This window comes from Scaptodrosophila lebanonensis, unplaced genomic scaffold (genome assembly GCF_003285725.1).
Source record: "Scaptodrosophila lebanonensis strain 11010-0011.00,11010-0021.00 unplaced genomic scaffold, SlebRS2 tig00000053-arrow-pilon, whole genome shotgun sequence".
In the NCBI taxonomy this organism is placed as follows: domain Eukaryota; kingdom Metazoa; phylum Arthropoda; class Insecta; order Diptera; family Drosophilidae; genus Scaptodrosophila; species Scaptodrosophila lebanonensis.
The window spans coordinates 13,178,341-13,197,934 of record NW_022060548.1 but is presented as its reverse complement, the minus strand read 5'-3'; the positions used below and the strand labels follow the sequence as shown (position 1 = coordinate 13,197,934).

General features: G+C 38.7%; 1 protein-coding gene across 1 annotated transcript in view; it reads left to right on the top strand.

Moving 5' to 3' along the window:
- LOC115624348 overlaps positions 1 to 12,928 on the top strand; it is a 71,087-nt gene extending 58,159 nt beyond the window's left edge. Inside the window, exons 12-16 of the mRNA XM_030519001.1 lie at positions 3,330 to 3,492; positions 7,614 to 7,835; positions 8,701 to 9,000; positions 9,945 to 10,150; positions 11,515 to 12,928. Coding sequence (XP_030374861.1) covers positions 3,330 to 3,492; positions 7,614 to 7,835; positions 8,701 to 9,000; positions 9,945 to 10,150; positions 11,515 to 12,390 — 1,767 coding nt within the window. The 3' untranslated portion in view covers positions 12,391 to 12,928. The remainder of the gene's footprint in view (positions 1 to 3,329; positions 3,493 to 7,613; positions 7,836 to 8,700; positions 9,001 to 9,944; positions 10,151 to 11,514) is intronic.
- The last annotated feature ends 6,666 nt before the right edge of the window (positions 12,929 to 19,594 follow it).

The window sequence follows — 19,594 nt, the reverse complement described above, 5'->3', positions numbered from 1 at the left end:
AATACGTATGTCGGCAACTAAAACAGTGTTTAAGCTTAAAATACATAGGCGAGAAAAGTAGCAGCATCTTTTTATCTGCTTCTTTGTTTGATTGCATCTGGTATACACCTACATCAGACGGGCTAACCAAAGTGCGACCTCTCATGGTATACTCGCTACACATAAACACCTACAATTAAAAATACAACAAGAGAGAACGCTACAGTCGAGCAAGCCCGACAGTGAAATACCCTGTACCCAGATAAACTTCCGATAATTCCGATACGGTATATGCGCCTTTAGAAGAAGTAAGAGGAAGAAGAAGGGCGAACTTGATATTGCAGCTTGTTGGCGTAGTACCGAAGTGAACTTTTATTAGAATTTACCGATTTAAATGAAATTTGATCCAAAAGTAGATTATTATGTATAAATTATGTGTGAAAAGTTTGGTTAAGGTAGCTTTTGAAATGTGGACGGTATTAACGAAATTCTTTAGCGGGGAAAGGGGGGAGAAATTCCAAAAAATAAAAAAACATTTCTCGGACCTAGGAGAACCAACATTTATAGTTTCTGAGATCCGTGCGTTTATCCAGACAGACGGACGGACAGACTGACGGACGGACAGATAGATCGATTTCTCTCGTCATGCTGATTTATAATATATAAGCTTTATGGGGTCGGAGATGCTTCCTTCTGCCGGTTACATTGTGCACAAACCTAATATACCCTTTTTACCCTACGGGAATAGGGTATAATTATAAGTATATTTTGCACGGCTTGAAATTTAGGCATTTATTTGACAACTCCTTAAAGCATTTTTGTTACCATGCTTAAATCTATAAATTGCCATTTGCAAGGCATATGAACTTGAAACAACCATCGGTTCGATGTGTCTTGCTTCCAATTTTCTACTCTTTCAGTTAACTTTTACAAAAGTCTTGCACAAATAACTTGTAAATAAGAGCAAACAGTAGAATAAATATATACAGGCTGTAACTTCTACTGACTGACTTTCATTTGGAACTTCCTTGGTGTTATTTTAAAGCATTTTCAGTGCGGCAAAGTTTTGTTACTCTTACTTTTATTGCTGTTGTTATTGTTGCCATTGCCGTTGCTGTTTTTGTTTTTCTTTCTGGCCTTAATTAAAATGACAAGCGCGCTACCAGTTTGACTTGCTAGCTTTGCAAACGCTCCCTGACTGATAAATAAGCAGTCATTTGTGTTGACATTTTGCGAACGGCAAGTGATTTTAATTTTTAATGAGTTCAGGAAGTGGCACTGACAGTAGCAGCAGTTTCAACTAAACCAACTAGGTATAACGGGAGTTATACTTTCGCATGTTGTGCGTTACTCGTTACTAGCTTGGAAATGTATCTGATTAAGTGCAGTGATTTTTCTAGTCTAAGCCCGAAACATAAACAGCTAAAACAACGGCAGAAATTATCTCTGGAAGACAAATGCGTACAAAAAATTACAGGTGACAAGTTGAATAAGGAATATAGTCGAGTTTTTTGATCATCTGTTGGTGCGTTCCTGCCTGCATAAATAAATCAATTGCCTGGATTGCTGTCCACTTGACCGTAGCCTACATAGGACTTCATCAGCAAAGCGCCGGCGCTGTCGCCGACATATTGGGTAAAATGCAAACAAATAAATAAGCAAACAATGGGCCCGCAGGCAGCCACTTAGCAAAAGACACACACAGAAAGAAAGCCGAAGGCAAGCATCCACATGGTTGGGCGCGGAGGAGGTGCTAGCCAGCCAACCATGTATTAAAGCCATGTTAACATAGTTCTTTTTGTTTTGTCTGTTTCTTTTTGATATTTTTTTTTTTTTTTGCATGTGTCTGCCTCAGGACCACGAGCGTAAATAAAAAAGCAGCTACGCTTCATTTGTTTTTACTTCCAGGCATTGTTTTGGTTGCCTGTGTGACTCTATATATTTGTATATGTGTGCGCGTATGTGCTCTCATTGACATGAAATTATATTAATGAAAAACTTATTGACAGCCTCAATCAATCAGTTGCACACATACACAAACATACACAAGCACACGCGCATTGCGCGCACATGGGCCTAGTAACAAAATTACGCATACGCCGCGTTCTACTTTAACGACATTACTGTGTTTATATAATGAATTGAGTTGATGTTGGTGTCACATTATTCACTGCAGAAACAGCAACAACAAGCGCTTTGGCAACAACGTTGGGGGGTTAGTGTTGTTGTCACTGTTAAGTTAGGAAATGTCAATTTGGTAAGAGCGAAAACTGGGCGAAAATGACGATGTCGGAAAATGCTTGTGGTGTGCCCTCGTGTTAAATAAATATAATCAATTATAATTAGTTGCTTTAATGGCACATATCCTACTTTCCATACCAAATCAAGCAGATACGATGCAGTCAACTGTTAAAAAGGTCATATGTTAATTAAATGCACTCATGCGAAAATCGCAAAAGTGCATTGAAAATGAGTTGATTTTATATTTCATGTGATTTAAGCCACGGAGGAAATGATGTTAACGCCCATCATCACCGTCAATAAAGTTTAACATTTATTAATTGACTGAAAATACTATAAGAATATGTAGAGTGAACAGACCTGGTAGAAATAGTCCAATAGCTGATTTAGAATCTTACATCCATTGACAATATTGATAAATTGGTAACTAAAACACTTTTATTAGCTACCTTGATTCGCGGTACCGATAGTAATTAACAGATTAAAAATGTAAGCCTCAACCAGAACTTTAAATTTATATACCAACTCCTTTAAGTTTATGATGTCTGTCCGTTCGTCCGTCTGTCCGTCTAGATGAAGGGTCGCAAGGATCTCAAACCCATAAAAGCTGGAATAACCAAAGTAGGTATCCAGATTCTCCTACGCCCGAGAAAGGAGGGGTTTATTATTATTATTATTTTTTTCCCCGCTACAGAATTTTGTCAATACTGTACACATTTTAAAAAATACATAAACGAAACTTTGCACACATAATCTATATATAATTATCTACATTTGTTTGGAATTTCATTCAAATCTGTAATTTTTAAGAACTAGTTTTAGCGAAACAATTTCACTCACAATATGCCTACAAGCTGCTGCACCAAGTTCTCTCTTATTATTTTTGATTCTGCTATGGGCGCATATAAATCAGTGCCGGAAGTTTGTCTGGGTAGAGGGTATTTTACTGTCGGGCTTGCACGACTGTATCGTTCTCTCTTGTTTGGTCAATAAATTGTGGAATAACAAGCGACTATATTTGAATTCTTTTCAGAGGACTTTTTAATAGTTTCATTGCAGTACTTTTTGATAACTGCAACAAGTTCATTATTTCATCCTATCTGTTACAGGAAATGGACTTTGGCACCATTATGTGTTGGGCTGATAACAATGTGGGCCAACAGAAAGAACCTTGCGTCTTTCATTTGATAGCTGCAGGCAAGCCGGAGACTCCATCCAACTGTACAGTGGTCAATCAAACATCCGACTCATTGGAAGTTTATTGTATCGAAGGTGAGTTCGTCTTGGGCAATATTTGGTATTCAATAATCGAAGTTATAAGTTTCTGATGAGCCAATCAACGCTCTGAAGTCAATTCAACTTAAGTAGCCAACAAATTCTTTTTAAATAGTGCAGAGTCCGCCAGACAAGTTGAACACTCGTATATGTATATATATGTTAAGTTTCCCTCAACGCTTTTCAGACTCATTTAAAATACATGAGCAACTTAAGTGCACTTTGGCAGTCAGCTGTGAGTGGATGTGTGTATGGTTCATAAAGCACAGCAACTTCCTTGAAGAAACATGCAGCAAAATAATAAAAATGCAATGAAAGCATAATACTAGAAAGGAAACAGAGCAACATCTATAGAGCAACATAAAAGGCTTTAGATACATGTACTCGTATGGCTAAAATAAAAGTTAAAAAACGCAAAATGAAGACCCACTGCTAAATTTGAGCGCGTTCAATTTCAGTTGCTCTTTTAAATTTCACAGTAATAAATAAAGTAAAAGCATGAAGCGGAGTAGCAATAGAAACGAAGTCAGCAGCGGTGGCGGCGGCGTTGGCGTTGGCTTGAGCAGCAGCAAAATGCAAAAAGTTAAGCGCAAATTTGTACATACAAAATGTTTTGGCTTGTTATGAAGTTTCCAGTCAAAGAGATGCCAGCGAAGGATGAGTGGAGAGGAACCAAGGATAAGGACAGGCGCCAAACGTCAGGCGAAACAAAATGGCAACAAACTTTAAATACAAATTCAATTCGCATATTTTATGCGGAACAAAATGCAGAAGAAATGAAAAGAAAGTTACGAGGGCAAAAGCGAATGCCAGCAAAGCGCAAAATAAGCAGCACAAATTGCAGCGCTGCGTCATTGCCAGATGAAGTGGGGGCAGAAGACACAGTTGCATATTAGAGAGACACATAAATGTCATTCCACGGAAATAAAGACAGGGCCGCAACTGCCGACATACTCGCACATTTATGCAGTTCTTAAAATTCTCGAGCGCAAAGCAAAGCGCAATGGCGGCATAACGAGGCAGCAAGTGCAACAAAGAGCGCATAATATCAACTGCGTTCTTACTGCTGTTTATGCAAACTACTTGTTGTGTAGATACATAAATACGAGTATGGGAACGACTATAAGAACGTTTTGAGCTTGGCTATATTATATAGTCCTAAGTTGCTCCCATTCGCTGCCAATCCACATGTTCCGAGTGGACGTTTGCAGCAATGAGTAATAGGTCTGATCATGAATATGATCGTCCAGATAATACAAAGTTGTCGGTAGACAATTATGTTGTGTTGACTCGATGCGACAAAGTGACAAGAATATATATAAGAACCTTGTGGCTTATGGGCAAATACACTTTAACCCTACGCGATAAGTAATTGAGAAAGAAAAATAAATTAACGAATATCGACCAGGTCAAATTCAATTTCAAGAGTGTATACCCATTAAATATTTAATTGGTCCTATGACACCTTATAATATTAATCTTCACTGGGCATAGGCACACATGTAGGAGATTTGGGATTGGCACAATACTGGAGTCGAGCTAAACTTTAAAGGCCAATTGTGTGCTCCGACATTCTCTTTGTATTGTTGTCCATACAACCCATAGCTATCAAACAGCTCCCTGCCTTTCTCTGCTTGTCTGTGTCTGCACTAATTTAGTAGCTGCGCATTATTATCATAGTCATCGGCATCATTAAAACTTTATAGTAACTTGCTTAAGTACAGAAATAGCAACAACAACAAAATCTCAGCACACCCTCCCTTTTTATATTGCACTTAACATTAAGGCCGCATACCAAAACCAAACCTCATCCCGAATGTTTGCAACAGCACGCTGTAGTTGCTTATTTTTATAATATAACTCAACTTTAGCTGCGGTCGTTCGACTTTAATAAGCCAGCACGCAAGTTGGCCACTTAGCCTGACTCCAACTCTGAGAACGGCGACGGTGATGGTGACGACAGAGACTCGACCTCGACTCAATTGAATTCAATGCACAGAACTTGAAGATAACTTCGGGGTAACTGCAACTTTCTTCCCACAAAACAAAACAACAACGGAAAGCAAATTCTGGGGCTACGGCTGAGACTAAAAGAGGCAGAAGTGTAGGAGCAGGCTGGCAGGAAAAAGCGAGGAACTAACCAACTCATCAAGCGTCGGTTTAATATAATAAAATTTCATTTTATAAAATTTTTCCCGCTACTTGTATTTTTATACCCTGTACCCGTAGGGTAAAAAGGGTATATTAGGTTTGTGCAAAGTATGTAACATACAGAAGGAAGCATCTCCGACCCCATAAAGTATATATATTCTTGATCAGCATGACGAGAGAAATCGATCTAGACATGTCCGTCCGTCTGTCCGTCTGTCCGTCTGTCCGTCCGTCCGTCTGGATGAACGCGAGGATCTCAGAAACTATAAAAGCTAGAATAACCAAAGTTGGCATCCAGATTCTCCTAGGTCCGAGTAAGGACGAGTTTATTTTATTTTTTGGAATTTTCCCCCCCTTCCCCCGCTACAGAATTTCGTCAATAGCGTCTACATTTCAAATGCTACCTAAACCAAACTTTGCACACATAATTTATATATAATTGTCTACTGTTGTTCAAAATTTTATTCAATTCGGTCAATTTTAAGAAAAGTTATTAGCGAAACAAATTCTCGCCAGTACAACCCCTCCAAACTGCAGCAACAAGTTCGCTCTTCTTCTTCCTCTTTTTGCTGCTGCTATGGGCGCATATAACTCAGTGACGGAAGTTTACCTGGGTACAGGGTATTACACTGTCGGGCTTGCTCGACTGTAGCGTTCTCTCTTGTTTTCTTTCTTTTTTGTTGCCTTTTTAGCCACTGTGGCGGCTGCTTTTGCTTTATTATTTTTACTCCACTTGCACAATTTTCGTTGTAGACAGGAGGAGAAGGCGAGCTGACGAGCCAAGTAAATAAAATTAACCCATTACAATGAAGTTTTGTGTAGTTGCCATGACCGCTGACGCAGTAGCAAATTTAATTACCTAAACGCTTTAAAGTGCGCACAAAATGGCCGCACACACATACAACACACACTCACCATACCACACATACACCAGCAACAACAAACAAAGTCGTTCAAACAATGAGTAAGCACCACGAGAGCTGAACAAAGGTCTTTGAAGCAAAGGCCAAGCACATTCTTTTGACTCTATTTCCGTGCCTTTGTCCGGAGCAATCCACCGACCGACCAACCCACCGACCAACGGACCAACCAACGAACCGGCCAAGGACCAAAAATAACAAAACCGACAGCAAATTTTATAGGAATATATAAAACATTTTGCACAACAATTTCTTGTTGCTCGCTCAACTCAAGTAGTTACTGATGGAAGGGGCGAGGAGCTAGGGTCTGGACAACCTTTCTAGCACTCTCCATCCCCATCTCCACTCGTTGCCGCCTTTATTACAAAATATTTTAACATTTTTCGCAAGTGTTTTAAGCCGGCTTTTGTGTCTACAATGAAGTGCCATTTGAGCGGCAAGCTTGAGAACTTCAACTGGATGGAGCCCACTCGCTTTTTTTGGGAGTTGCTAGCCACTCGTCGCGCCACCGAAGTAGGAGCCAGCGCCAGTTCTTTTGTGGTATTATTAAATGGCATTTAAAATGTTGCTTCGGATTACTTTGAAAATGTTTGTTCGGTTCGCACGTGCTCGCGTTTCTTTGGGGGCTTAGGGTTAGGCTTAGGGCCAGAGCTGGGACAAGGGTTGGGACTGCCTAGCCTTTCTTGCAATTGTGTTCTAGATAAGTTTTAATTATTTTAGCGCTATGCGTAAATTGTTAATGACTTAAAGCCGTGTGGAAAACGATTGAGCCCCATTTGCAGTGCGAAAGTATATATATTTGCTTAAATAGAAAAACCAAGCATAGAATATTTCTTTGCGAATTCCTAAACTCTTTGTTATTCCAAGAATGAGATTTTCATTCGAATGAAATGTTTAAAAGCCCAATTATCTACTTAACATTAATATCTGTACTTATATAAGGATATAAATGTCACCTTGGCATTTATTAAGCAAATATGCTAAGCAGCACAAAAACTTTTCATCAAGTTATTCAATCAACATTGTCTTCTTTTATTTTGTATTCAGGGTTCGATGGCGGCTTGCGCCAATGGTTCTTCATGGAAATCTACGATCAGCACAATGGTATTTTACAGGCCAACATAAGTGCCAAGTTCGCGGTACTCAGCGTTGCGGGATTGGATGCGGGTCGTATGTTTCGCATTTATATATATGCCGTGAACGCTCGTGGTCGAAGCGATGCGGCAGTTGTCGACGGATATACGCTTAAAGCGGCCGAAAAACAAACAGGTGAGTAGGTAGTTCAGTTGGGGACAGTACTAAGCTATTTAGGCATATTTTTGTTTAGTTCTGCGTGCAAAAGTTAAAATATGTCCGGGTCATAAGTCTTTGAGTTATGAATTTTAAATGCATTCTTATATTTATGAAGAGCGTGGCATATTTGCGCGTTTATGCCTTTTATGAATTTTTTATGCAAATGGTTTACTTGCCTATACGTTTATTCGTTAATCTTAAGGCGCTTTGTTTGCATATTTGGCGAGTATTGTTGACTGGACTGGGACCCGCGCAATGCTTTGCATGACGAATTTTCCGGTGCTTATTAAAGACGTTAATTTTTTCTCTTGTTAATGCGCTCAACATTTAATTACGCTAACTGCTCAATGAATTGTAAATTGAACGTGCTCATAAAGTTTGGCGCAAGCTGCAACAAATTATGCAGGCGACAAAAAGCAAATGGTGATTTATGCGCCTCAAAAGAAGCGCAAAAAATGTAAAATTATTATCATTAATGGGGGATTGGGGTGAGAAGCGTGGCGTAAAGACAAAATTGTAATGCTAATTAGAAAGGCAACGGCCGAAACGGAAAGAGAAGATAACCGAAGCAAGGTATGTATATGTCGAGAAGGGCCTACAGCAGTCTCAATTTTTGTAAACAACTTCAGCCGTCACCGTTTTGCCAGCATTTAAATTTTTTATGAAGTAGCAGCAGGAGCAGGAAAAATGAAAAAGAGTTTGACAAATAAGACAAATTAACATTTGAAAGCCTATTTTGAACTGTAGCATGAGGATAATGTGCGACCTTTGTGACATACACTTCTTATAATTGGCTGAAGTATATAAATCATATCTCATGCACATTCTCTTTGTTTATCAGTTGCACTGACCTCCTTCAAGGGCAGCTCTCAAGGCACGAGCAGCTTTGAGCTCACCCCCATACTCTCTATTGGTATATTCGTGGGCATTCTTGTGGCCCTCGTATGCATCGGCATTGGAACTATAGCCGCACTAAAACTGCGCTCGCATAAGCATCAACAGCAGCAAAAATATCAACACCAAAATGCAAAATTCTCACGACCTGGCAATTTACAAATTAAGGATAAAATCTCGTTGCCATTAAGTCATTCCGAGGAGATGTACGATGAGAAAAATCCGGATGTGGTGCCATACAATGAAGGTGAGTTGGTCGCTTAAAGATGAATGTTCTGGGAGGTCCGTGCGTGTGCTTGGAAATTTATAACTACCGGCTAGATGCTAGCTTTATGCAAATGCATTTGACAAGCAAACAGCCAAACAAACACAAGCCCACACACATGAGAGAGGTCTACAAACAAAACAAACACACCAGTCACCCAACGCACAACAGACATGACTGTCGGGCAAATGGTCGAGTGTCCCAGCTCAACGCTGCCCCATTGCCAGTCAAATAGATTATACTGAGCCCGGCTAGTATTTTTGCACTGGGTGTTGAAATATTTAAATGACAGCTAATTACAGTCGCTGTGCTGCCTTTACTGCCATTCAGGCACTTTCGGATCCAAAAGCAAGTATGTTTGTTTAAGTGTCTGAAGATCAACGAGTGCGAGAAGAGTTAGTCTCGGAATAGACCACTTACCTTAAAAGCGGTTTTATGTTAAAGTCGAACAATTTAAGGCTAATAGCGATTAAAGAGTGCTGCACGTGAATTAAGCTGTATTGATATCCATACACTTTGAAACTTCCCGCATGAAGCTGAAAACACCAAATCGTTTAGTACACCATATCTTAACCATTTTTCCGCAACATGCTGATTATTGGTAATCAAAACATCAAGCTGCAGCTAAAACTAAACTGAACAATCTGGTCAATTTTCTTAACGTGAAGCAATTTCATTGTCAAGAAAATTAAACGTTCAGTCCCCCACACATACATGCCACCTAACTTTGGCCAAGAATTTTTCCCAAAAGTTTGGCCTGTTCTACTTAACAACAACAAGCGCAAGCAAAGAAGAAATAAGAGCAAGAACTCAATTTTTCGCTAACTAAGCTTAACAGCCACTTTCTTCCCCTTCATCTTTTTCTCTTCCTGCTTCACACAACTTCTATATCTCTTCGCTGAAATGGAAAATGCCAAAAATGACAGTTGATGGTGAATATAAACAAAAATCAGCAACACAAACGCCATCGGGACATCTTTCGACAACCAGCGAAGCGGAAATCAGTTGCAAGCCAGCATCTGCAATGGGTGGGAGCAGTGGTGGCGGGAGCATTGGGGCCGGCGTGTCCGTCGTTCCTGGCGTTCCCGGTGCTGGCAGCTCCGCAGACAGCGGGGCCTATCAGAGTAGCAAGGTAAGTTGACAATTTTCCTACACTAAAAAAAAAAGCACACATTAATTAGATTTACATATTTTTACCATTGAGTGTGTTTTAATAAGAGTAAAAGTGCCATTTCGATTTAATATAAAAAAGAACACACTTTAATTAGGTTTAAACATTATAACTATCGAGTGTGTTTTAATAAAAATAATGTGTGCACATTTTCATTTCGATTTTAATATAAACAAAGTGATTTAAAATTGTAAAGCTATTAAATCATGGGTTGATCCACTATAAAGCTTTCTTTTTTTTTAAATTATAAATTATTATATTATTTGTGCCACCTATTGTTCGACTCTACCAGCTGTATTAATTATTTTTAATGATGATATTTCGTACATGCTAATTATTTCTATATATTTTATAAACACAAATTTATATAACCATCCGATATAACCATGTTCGTTTGTCTGTCTGCCTGTCTGTTTGTCGGTATGAACGCAAGGATTTCAGAAAGTATTAGAATTCTCCGCTATTAGCTATTTTCCATTCCGTAATTCTTGAATTCTTTATGTAAATTCGGTAATAATGTTGAATTAGTGCTCATCTGACCTCTACCCTGAATTTTTAAGAAAGTTAAAGCCATAGTTAAATGTAATTTCTTCCGGCAGCTATTATTGTACTTGCTCTATACCTCACATCAGTACTGCACACGTAGGTGTAACTGCCTGCTATTGAAACAGTACATAAACATATGTGTTAATACATCTTTATTTTACTTTATTTTATTTTATTTTTATTAATTTAATCATATAAACAACTTAGTTTAAAAAAGTTGTAATTTTTTTAAGTGCATTTTGTTATAGAAAATATTAACAGTTGATAATATATATATATATATATATATATATATATATATATTTGTTGTTTAAAGTGAGTGCGTATTAAAGTATAATATAGTGATCAAGATATACACAGTGTTTTGGAATATTATTCATGTTTAAATCAGTTATTGAATACGTTTTTAACTACATTTACGTTGTTTGTTTTTGATTTAATTACGAAATATTCATTTGTGCTATTCGTTTTTTTTTTTTTTTTGAGTGTATCAAAGTTGGCGACGTTAACGCATTGGAGTCTCTGTCTGAACTTCGCGGAAGTAGACAATAAAGGAAAAGTTTTAATTACTTTGTTTTACAATGAAATTGAATGTTTATTTCGAACTTCGAGCTTCAAAATTATTTTGCATTAATTGCCTCTGCAGATTTAAGAACACCCTACTCAGATGGCGTCGCCTGGCAGGTGTCAAAATTATGCATATTTAAAGAAAGCGAATTCAAATGGCGTTCACTTATGTTAACAGGCGGTTGACACTTGTATTCTTATATTTCGCACAGGACGATGAACTGCACTACGCCGAGCTGGCATTGACAAGTGCTGCTGCCACAGCAGCCGGTGCTTCTGCAGCCAGCTCAACAGCGTCAGCCACTCTTAAAAAGACGCAGGACTGTGCACAGCTGTTATTGCAAAGCACTGGGCAACCCATTATTGGTGGTACCTTGCCGCATGGAGCCAGCATGCGAAAACTGCTGCCTAACATACCCACTACAGCAACGCTGCAGCGTCACAAACCCAACTCCAATGCGGGTGCGGGAGCAGGCGTTGGCGTTGGCGTGGGAGTGGGCATGCAGCATGCCGCATACGATTACTTTGAAGAGCCTACGATATATGCGCAAATCGATGCATACAAGACCAGGAGCGCTGGTGCGTGCGGAGCGGCTATCAGTGTGGACACAATGGCCGCCAATGCTGCAGCCAGCTTTCCACCATGCATCTCATCGCCCGGATCGCACGGCACGCCATCTACGGTGTCGCCGGGCACTGTGCAAATGTATACGTTACCCTCACATCCGGGAGGTTACCACACGCTGCCGCACAACCATCATCAGATGGAGCAGATGCCACACAACTCCGCCTCCATGATGCAGATGATGGCTGCCGCAGCAGCTCAACAGCAGCAGCAACAGTTTAATCACCATGGGCACAGCAATCTACCGATGCCACCATCGTACCAGCAGCATCAGCAACAGCAACAACAGCAGCATGGCCAAATGCTTGGATCCAGCAACAGTAGCGGCTTGGCCTCGACGGCTGCTGTAACAAGCCCAAGTAGCTCGCTCTCCGGTCTCTCGGGAGTCGGAAAGTCATATTCTCGAGAGATTGTCACCGTGCGTACGCCTCTCATGTATTCGCAGCAAGAGAGCTGCGTGTAAGTTGCAACAACTTGTAATTCTTTAGATAGTCTTTAAGTATGTCTAGTTGGTGGCTATATCCGTTGTGGTTTGTGTCTAGGCTAGGCTAGGTAGTCAACTACTTAGGATTGTAGGTCCTGCGTTGCCAAAACGAATTGAAATGAACATATGCCGACTTAAAAAAGTTGATGCCAACTAATATTGGATCAATAAATTGATCATTTGCCATTCTCTCTTCCTTCAAATAAAGACGCATAGTTCCATTCTTTGATTAAACTGTAAACGTTGCGCTTAAATTGTACATGAATATTTCAATGCCATGTCAACCTCGACCAATAAAAAAAAGAGGGACATTAGCTGGTTTAATACAAAATTAATAAATCAATATTGATTAACATAAACAATTGTGCAATAGAAAGAGAATTTGCAATTATTATTTCCATTATTCCATAATTCACATAAAGCAATATTTCGATATTCATCTGACACACTAAATTTTAATGACGGGAGATGTCGATTGAAGTGTAACGAATTGGATGTTTTTACAATATTTTTTAATGCTAGCTACTGTATAGGTATTTCTGTATTTGTTTTGTGTAATTGTAGCTATAGCTCAACGCAATAAAAAAGGTCAGAAGTAATTAGTTTAAAATTTTTATGGAGACCGGTAAAACGAATATATAATCGAATCCTTTTCCGCACCTCTTCCTTAGTTAGAGACTTAAAATATAAATTATTGATTTTTTTAATGTCAGCAGCTTGGCCATATTTTTTAGTGAACAAAGACATCGCTAATATATGCAATATAATTTTTGATTAAAAATACAACACAATTACAGCAACAATTTAAAGAATGATGTATCATAAAGAGGTTCCTTCCTTAAAGTAAGTACAAGTATATGAAAAGAAAACAAAGTTGCACAAGCAAAAATAAAACCACAACAAAAATGCAACATTGCATTTAAGTCTTATTAAAAATTAAATATATTAAATCTTTCAACTCTGTAAATGATTGTACATTAATTATACTATATATCTAATTATAGTAACTAAGCTCAATATAAGTAACACGAGACAAAAATACAAATCTAAAGAAGAAGGAACCCCGACAGTGAAATACCCTGTACCCACAGAAGCAAAAATAATTAGAACGCCGGAGCCAGCAGGATTGCAATTGTTTTGCTAGTAACTTTTCTTTGAATTGACTGATTTGGATGAAATTTTAAACAAAGTACATATGTAGCTTTGGAATTATGTTCAGTATGGATGAAATTCTATATGGGAACTGGAAACTCAAAAAAATAAAATAAACTCGAGTTGTCTGGGGATAAAAATGTAGGCGTTCATCCAGACAGACGCACAGGTAGACAGACATATCTAGATTGATTTTTGTCGCCATGCTGACTAAGAATACATATATTTGCTTTGGTGTTGCTTCTTTCTTCCTGTTACATACTTTGCACAAACTTAATATAACCATTTTACATTTCGGGTACAGGGTATAAAAAAGATTAAATAAACACACAACTCGTAATATTTTATATGAAAAAATGGAAAAAACAAATAGAAATACTGAAAACTTTTTGGCAATTAAATTTAAAATAAAATACTATAAATAAAAACATCACATAAAATAGAGCTGCAATTGGTTTATCATGAGATAGAATATATACTTGTAAATAGTGAATTTATATACATAAATCAAATTTTTCTATACTTTAACAAGCAAATCAAACATTACAAAGTTTGTTACGAATTCAAAAGACTTTGAAATATTGAGTATAGTTTTGATTAGCAAATAAAAAATTCGCACTTTAAATCTATGTAAATTGCATGTAAAAAAATTATGCGCGTTTCCAGTGTATACAGATTAAAACTAAATTTAAATTAGACACCAAGCACCGTGTAAAATATTGTTATCACTTCAACTATTTGTTGGCAACAGAAACTTTTTAGGACAAATACAAATGTTGTTTACATAATAAAAACCCATTTTTAAGCAATTTCACGCTGATAGCAAATTTGAAAACATTTCGAAAGTGATTTCGCTAAATTAAATAAATACTTTAAAAACTAATCGTATGTTCTTTAAGAAGCAGTATTACAATTAGCTAATTGATATACACATAAAATAATAAACGTAGCTATTAGTAAAAACATAAGTGTAAAATAAAACTAATTTAGAATAAAATGCATTAACATAATTAAACTTACATGATTACGACAACAAAAAGGAACGATGTGCATAAATGTATGTTATTTTAAGCACTTAAAATGTAAAACCTACGAATAAAAGAAGTGAAAAACTCCCCAAATAAGAATACAAGGAATACAATAACACAAACGGAGAGCAAAACTTGAAAATAAATCTAAAACTTTAAATGAATGTAGAAATGGGCAATTTATATAATTTAGATCAGTTTCAGCAAGGCCAGGTAAATATAGTATGTATGTGAATGTTGTAGTTACTGGCTCGCTTAGTGAGGCCACTTTGCAACAATTTAAGTGAACACACACAAATCGACAATGTAATATCGTCATCACAAGCGCCTCAAGGACAGCCGAGTAGCCTTTTCAAATTGTACACTCAAATGGACAAACAGGCGGGCGGGTGCTCTGTCGTCTGAGTCTGTGCAAACATGGCGTATGAGTTATAAGCATAGACACGACACACACACACACACACACACACACACACACACACACACACACACACACACACACACACACACACACACACACACACACACACACACACACACACACACACACACACACACACACACACACACACACACACCCACACACATAAATCCACACACAAATCCACACACAACACACATTTCAAAGCAGCGATAACATTTCTTAGACTTTTCCCATTTTTGTCTTTTATTCTTTATTTTTTTTACGACGAAAGCAAACGTTTGCATGTGCAGGCAAGCGAAGATCTAAAGAAATAAAATGCTAGACAGGCAGGGCAAGACAAGTCGGACCAGCAGAGTCAGATTCGGAGTCATTGCGGCCCAGCTATAGCTACAGATACAGATCCAGACACATACATAGATTTGTGGCTTCTGTCATACAGGCAAAAGACCAAAATGGTCATGTTTGACAAGTATTGCGGACTTTTGCGCTGCGTTACTTTGTCGTCGTTGGCATTCCGCTCGGCGAAATTAAAAAAGTCAGTAAAAATGGCACCAAGACAAAATGAAGCAGCCTCGATGACAACACATATACGAATACATATGAAAGTACATGAAAAAGTGATTCAGAAAATATAACGAGCTCGGCCGCAATGTTGCCGTCTCAGCTGCTTTGTTGGCGCTGTACGAGATGACTACTCATATGTCACTTTGTAGTCGTTACATTGGCCATGTTCGTTCGTTCACTTACTCGCCCTGACTGCCTGGCCGGCGAGCTGAAGGCTAACGGGAAAGCTGGCTTGAGGTTTGGCAAGTTGCCTCAACTTTTATGGTTGCCAAACGTCAGTGTCGACGTCTCTGTGGTAATTTATGTGCCGTTTTGGACACAAAGTTGTCAGAGTGTAGTGGTGCTGGTGGGCTTGTCTACGCTAAAAGTTTTTTAAAAATGTCTGCCCTGCATTACAAGCGAGTGATTCTCAAATTAAAATTGAAATGTACGCTCAATTAAATGTGTTTTGTGGCAACAGTTGAAATGTAGACAATGTTAGGCTCCCTCTGATAAACGGACACTATGCTCAAAATTGCTTTTTTTTTTGCTTGCGAACCGCCCGCGACATGGGATGAATGAGCATGGAAACAAATTTCAATAAGAACTCTACCCACATACTTGTTATTGAGCGTTGTATGAATTCCAAAAATCAGATTTAAGTTATAACAAGCGGAAAAAGCTAAAGTCGGGGGTTTCGACTTTGGAATACTCTGTACCTACCTATGTGTAAGATAATCATATAAATTGTAAAAAATTATAATAAACAAAAAAATCTGATCGATTATATGTGCATTTGCATCGGCATTGTGTCTATGTGTGCATATGCGTGGCGGTGTGAGAGTTGGGCCAAAGCAGTAACAACAGCATCTGATATCAGAGCTTAAGCAGAGATTACATTTATGGCTACATGTACCTTCCTTTAAAATTGGCCTGTCATAATGAAACTAACAGGAAGTAGTTGCCAAACTTAATTGAATCTAATAGCGGGGGATTGGATGGAATAAGGAAATTTTAAAATGCACAGGGCTAGATCGACTCGTCTTCTAATGGTTATCAAGAATATATATAATTTGTGGTTTCTGCCACACCGCCTTGTGTCGTTTTCGTCGTTTTTCACTTGCACAAATCTAATATACTCTTATACCTTTGAGGTATAAAGTAAAAAAATTCAAAATTGTATAATACCAGCCTTGAAGTAATGGCAATAAATTTGTAGCTGCACTTTACATTTTGACGATATCTTTCACAGTGTGACTCCGATGCTGTGGCATAGCTCATCGTTTGTTATGCAGGCCATAAGCGCACGCACAATGTGATGCATTCATCAAGTTGAATGTGGATGATTCCATCATATGTACAATTCTTGTTGGGAAAGCGAGAACAATAACGAACGTCAGCCATTTCACTGGTGTATTTCGATGACTGATACACGCCAGCATCGCTGACTGTTCCACTCAAGTAACGCCACCCACACCAATCACGCTTAAGCTCAGTGATATGCATGCGTATGTTTGCATATGAGTGTTTATTGAGCTTTATGACAAGCACTCAACTTGGCTAAAGAGACTCATTTTTAGTGGTGGGCTCAGCAATAACACATGGTGTCGCATGTGCAATATTTATAATTATTGCAGTGGGACTTAGCGCAGGTAACCGTCAAGTAAAGAGCTGCTATGGCTGCTGGTGCCGACCGGTTATGCAAGCGTTGGCTGCAAGTGCACAAAGTACATGACAAACAATCTCATTACCATTACTTTTAAGATGTTGTTGCAACTTTCAATCAATTTCCGTTGCAATATCCGGCACAGGCATCAGCGCACAATAAAGAAATCTCTAGCCTGCTGTGCTCAGACGATGCACTCAACACTTTGGTACAACAATGGGAGTGCGGACTAGGGGCTGACTAGGGGGGTGGCCAGCAATGTGACAGCATTGTTTCTTCCTCCGACGCAGCTGTTCAGCTGCTGTGAAGTGCATCGGATAAGAAAGGAAAAGCTAAGAATTGCTTGCTTTGAAGTAAACAAGCAATTTTGCAAGGGTGAAATCCAGAGCTCAGATCCCAAGTGAACCCAGCCCCACAACACACACACGAACTCACATACGAGCATGTATGCATACATAACTTGGCTTGTTCAGCCTCTTTGCTGTCAACTGTCAACGTCCTCAGCATCCTCAACGTTGCCGTTGTTTCTGCCGTCGCGACGCATTCAATTTTTATGCTGCATCGCACTTTGACTTCCCGCTTTGTTTGCCTGCCGCTTTATCGGGTATATACGTATTATTTTTGCATTTTTCGCAGCCGAACTGATGCTAAAGCTGAATGTAGCTAGGGCATTGACAATGATGATGCCGAGCAACATGCTGACAACAATGTCATCAACATAATCATCAGCCATAAAGTCGAACGACAGAGACAGACAGAGAGAGAGAAAGAGAAGGATAGAGAAAGGAGACAACTCTCCTTATCCATGCATCATTTTAAAAGTGCTTAAAATTGGATTTGACTTTACACATACAACAGGTTTTTAAGAACCCAGATCGGATTTAAAGGATAAGTTAGAGCCAGGAACTGCGAGGATAATTATTTACAACAAAGAACGCGAACAACAACCCCAATTAAAACATATAAGAGCCAGAGAAGATAGAGGGGCTTTGAAACCCAAGCTATTCACATGACAAATGTGTGCTAATAAATTACATTTATGCATGCAATAAATATTCAAATACCGTTTTTGGCCAAAAGCGTTAGACGCAACTGAGCAACAGCAACAGCAGTAGCACATCAAAACCATAGTAATAACAGTAGCTTCAACATTGGACCGAGTCACGCCAAACTAATGCAATAGATCATTGTCCAGCAGTTGTGTGTCTGTATTTCTATGCGTGGGCATGGGTATGCGTGGGTATATGTTTTCATGTTCACATGTATTTATGTACGTTTGCGATGCTTGTCTTATTAGCCCAAAACAGAACTTACAGAATCGCATGTGATGTTGACTTTTATTGCAGTCAGTTTGGCCTGAGTTCCCCCCAAAAGCATTTGTCTTGCTTTTCTTGGCATCATTACTTGTACCACTGCAGAGCGCACTCCTTTAATGAAATTCAATTTGTCTTCTACTAATGAAGGAACGCCAAGCAAACGGACGCAAAGTTACATTTGATTGGCATAATTTGTAACTGGCTTATAAGCAATTCTGGCTCATAAAAATCTGAAACTCTCCATTAGGAGCGGCATAGTGGCACAGCGGCATAGCGACATAGCTACGGCGACATATCTCCGCCAAGTACAGATTTAACTTTCCGGGTCGACATATCTCGGCCGATCTAAAAGCAACATATCTCAGCGTAGAGTTAAGTCGTTTTGCGGAGATATGATACGCCAGAAGTTCCATCCAACACCTATACTACTACATATGTATTTCATAACGAATCTGTATTTCGCTACACTTTAATTAACTATTACTAAAAGCTAAAAGTAACTACATATGTGCGGTAGATTTTTCTAACCATAATTATGCTGTATGTAAAATCAAAGAAAGTAGAAGTAAATACCAGTAGTTCGTGGATAAAAAATGCATTTCTCTGCCTGTTACAAAATTATCACAAACTGGCGCATTCCCCATTGACATAAGGATGTTATATCTGTGGCAACATATCTCATATCCTATTCGAATTCGTAGTGGTGCAGTAGCTGAGGGAAAAGTTAGAAAAACTTGCAGCATACTTTTTTGCTGCCACCACCATTTATCGCCTATGCATTATTGCTTAACAACCCCAAAGTGTCTAATACGCAACGACACTTTGGCAATTGTTGGTTGCCTAAAACTATCATGGCAGGCGTGGCAGGCAACTAAAGCGAAACAAAACTGCAAATCTAACTAAAACTACAAGCCCAGCTCAACAAAAACTATGCACACCAACTGCAGCAGCAGCAGCAGCACCAACAACAACAATAACAGCATTGAGAACAACAGCGGGCAGACATAGCATGAAAGTATTTCAAAAACTTTGCGTTGCCTTGCATTTTGCAATT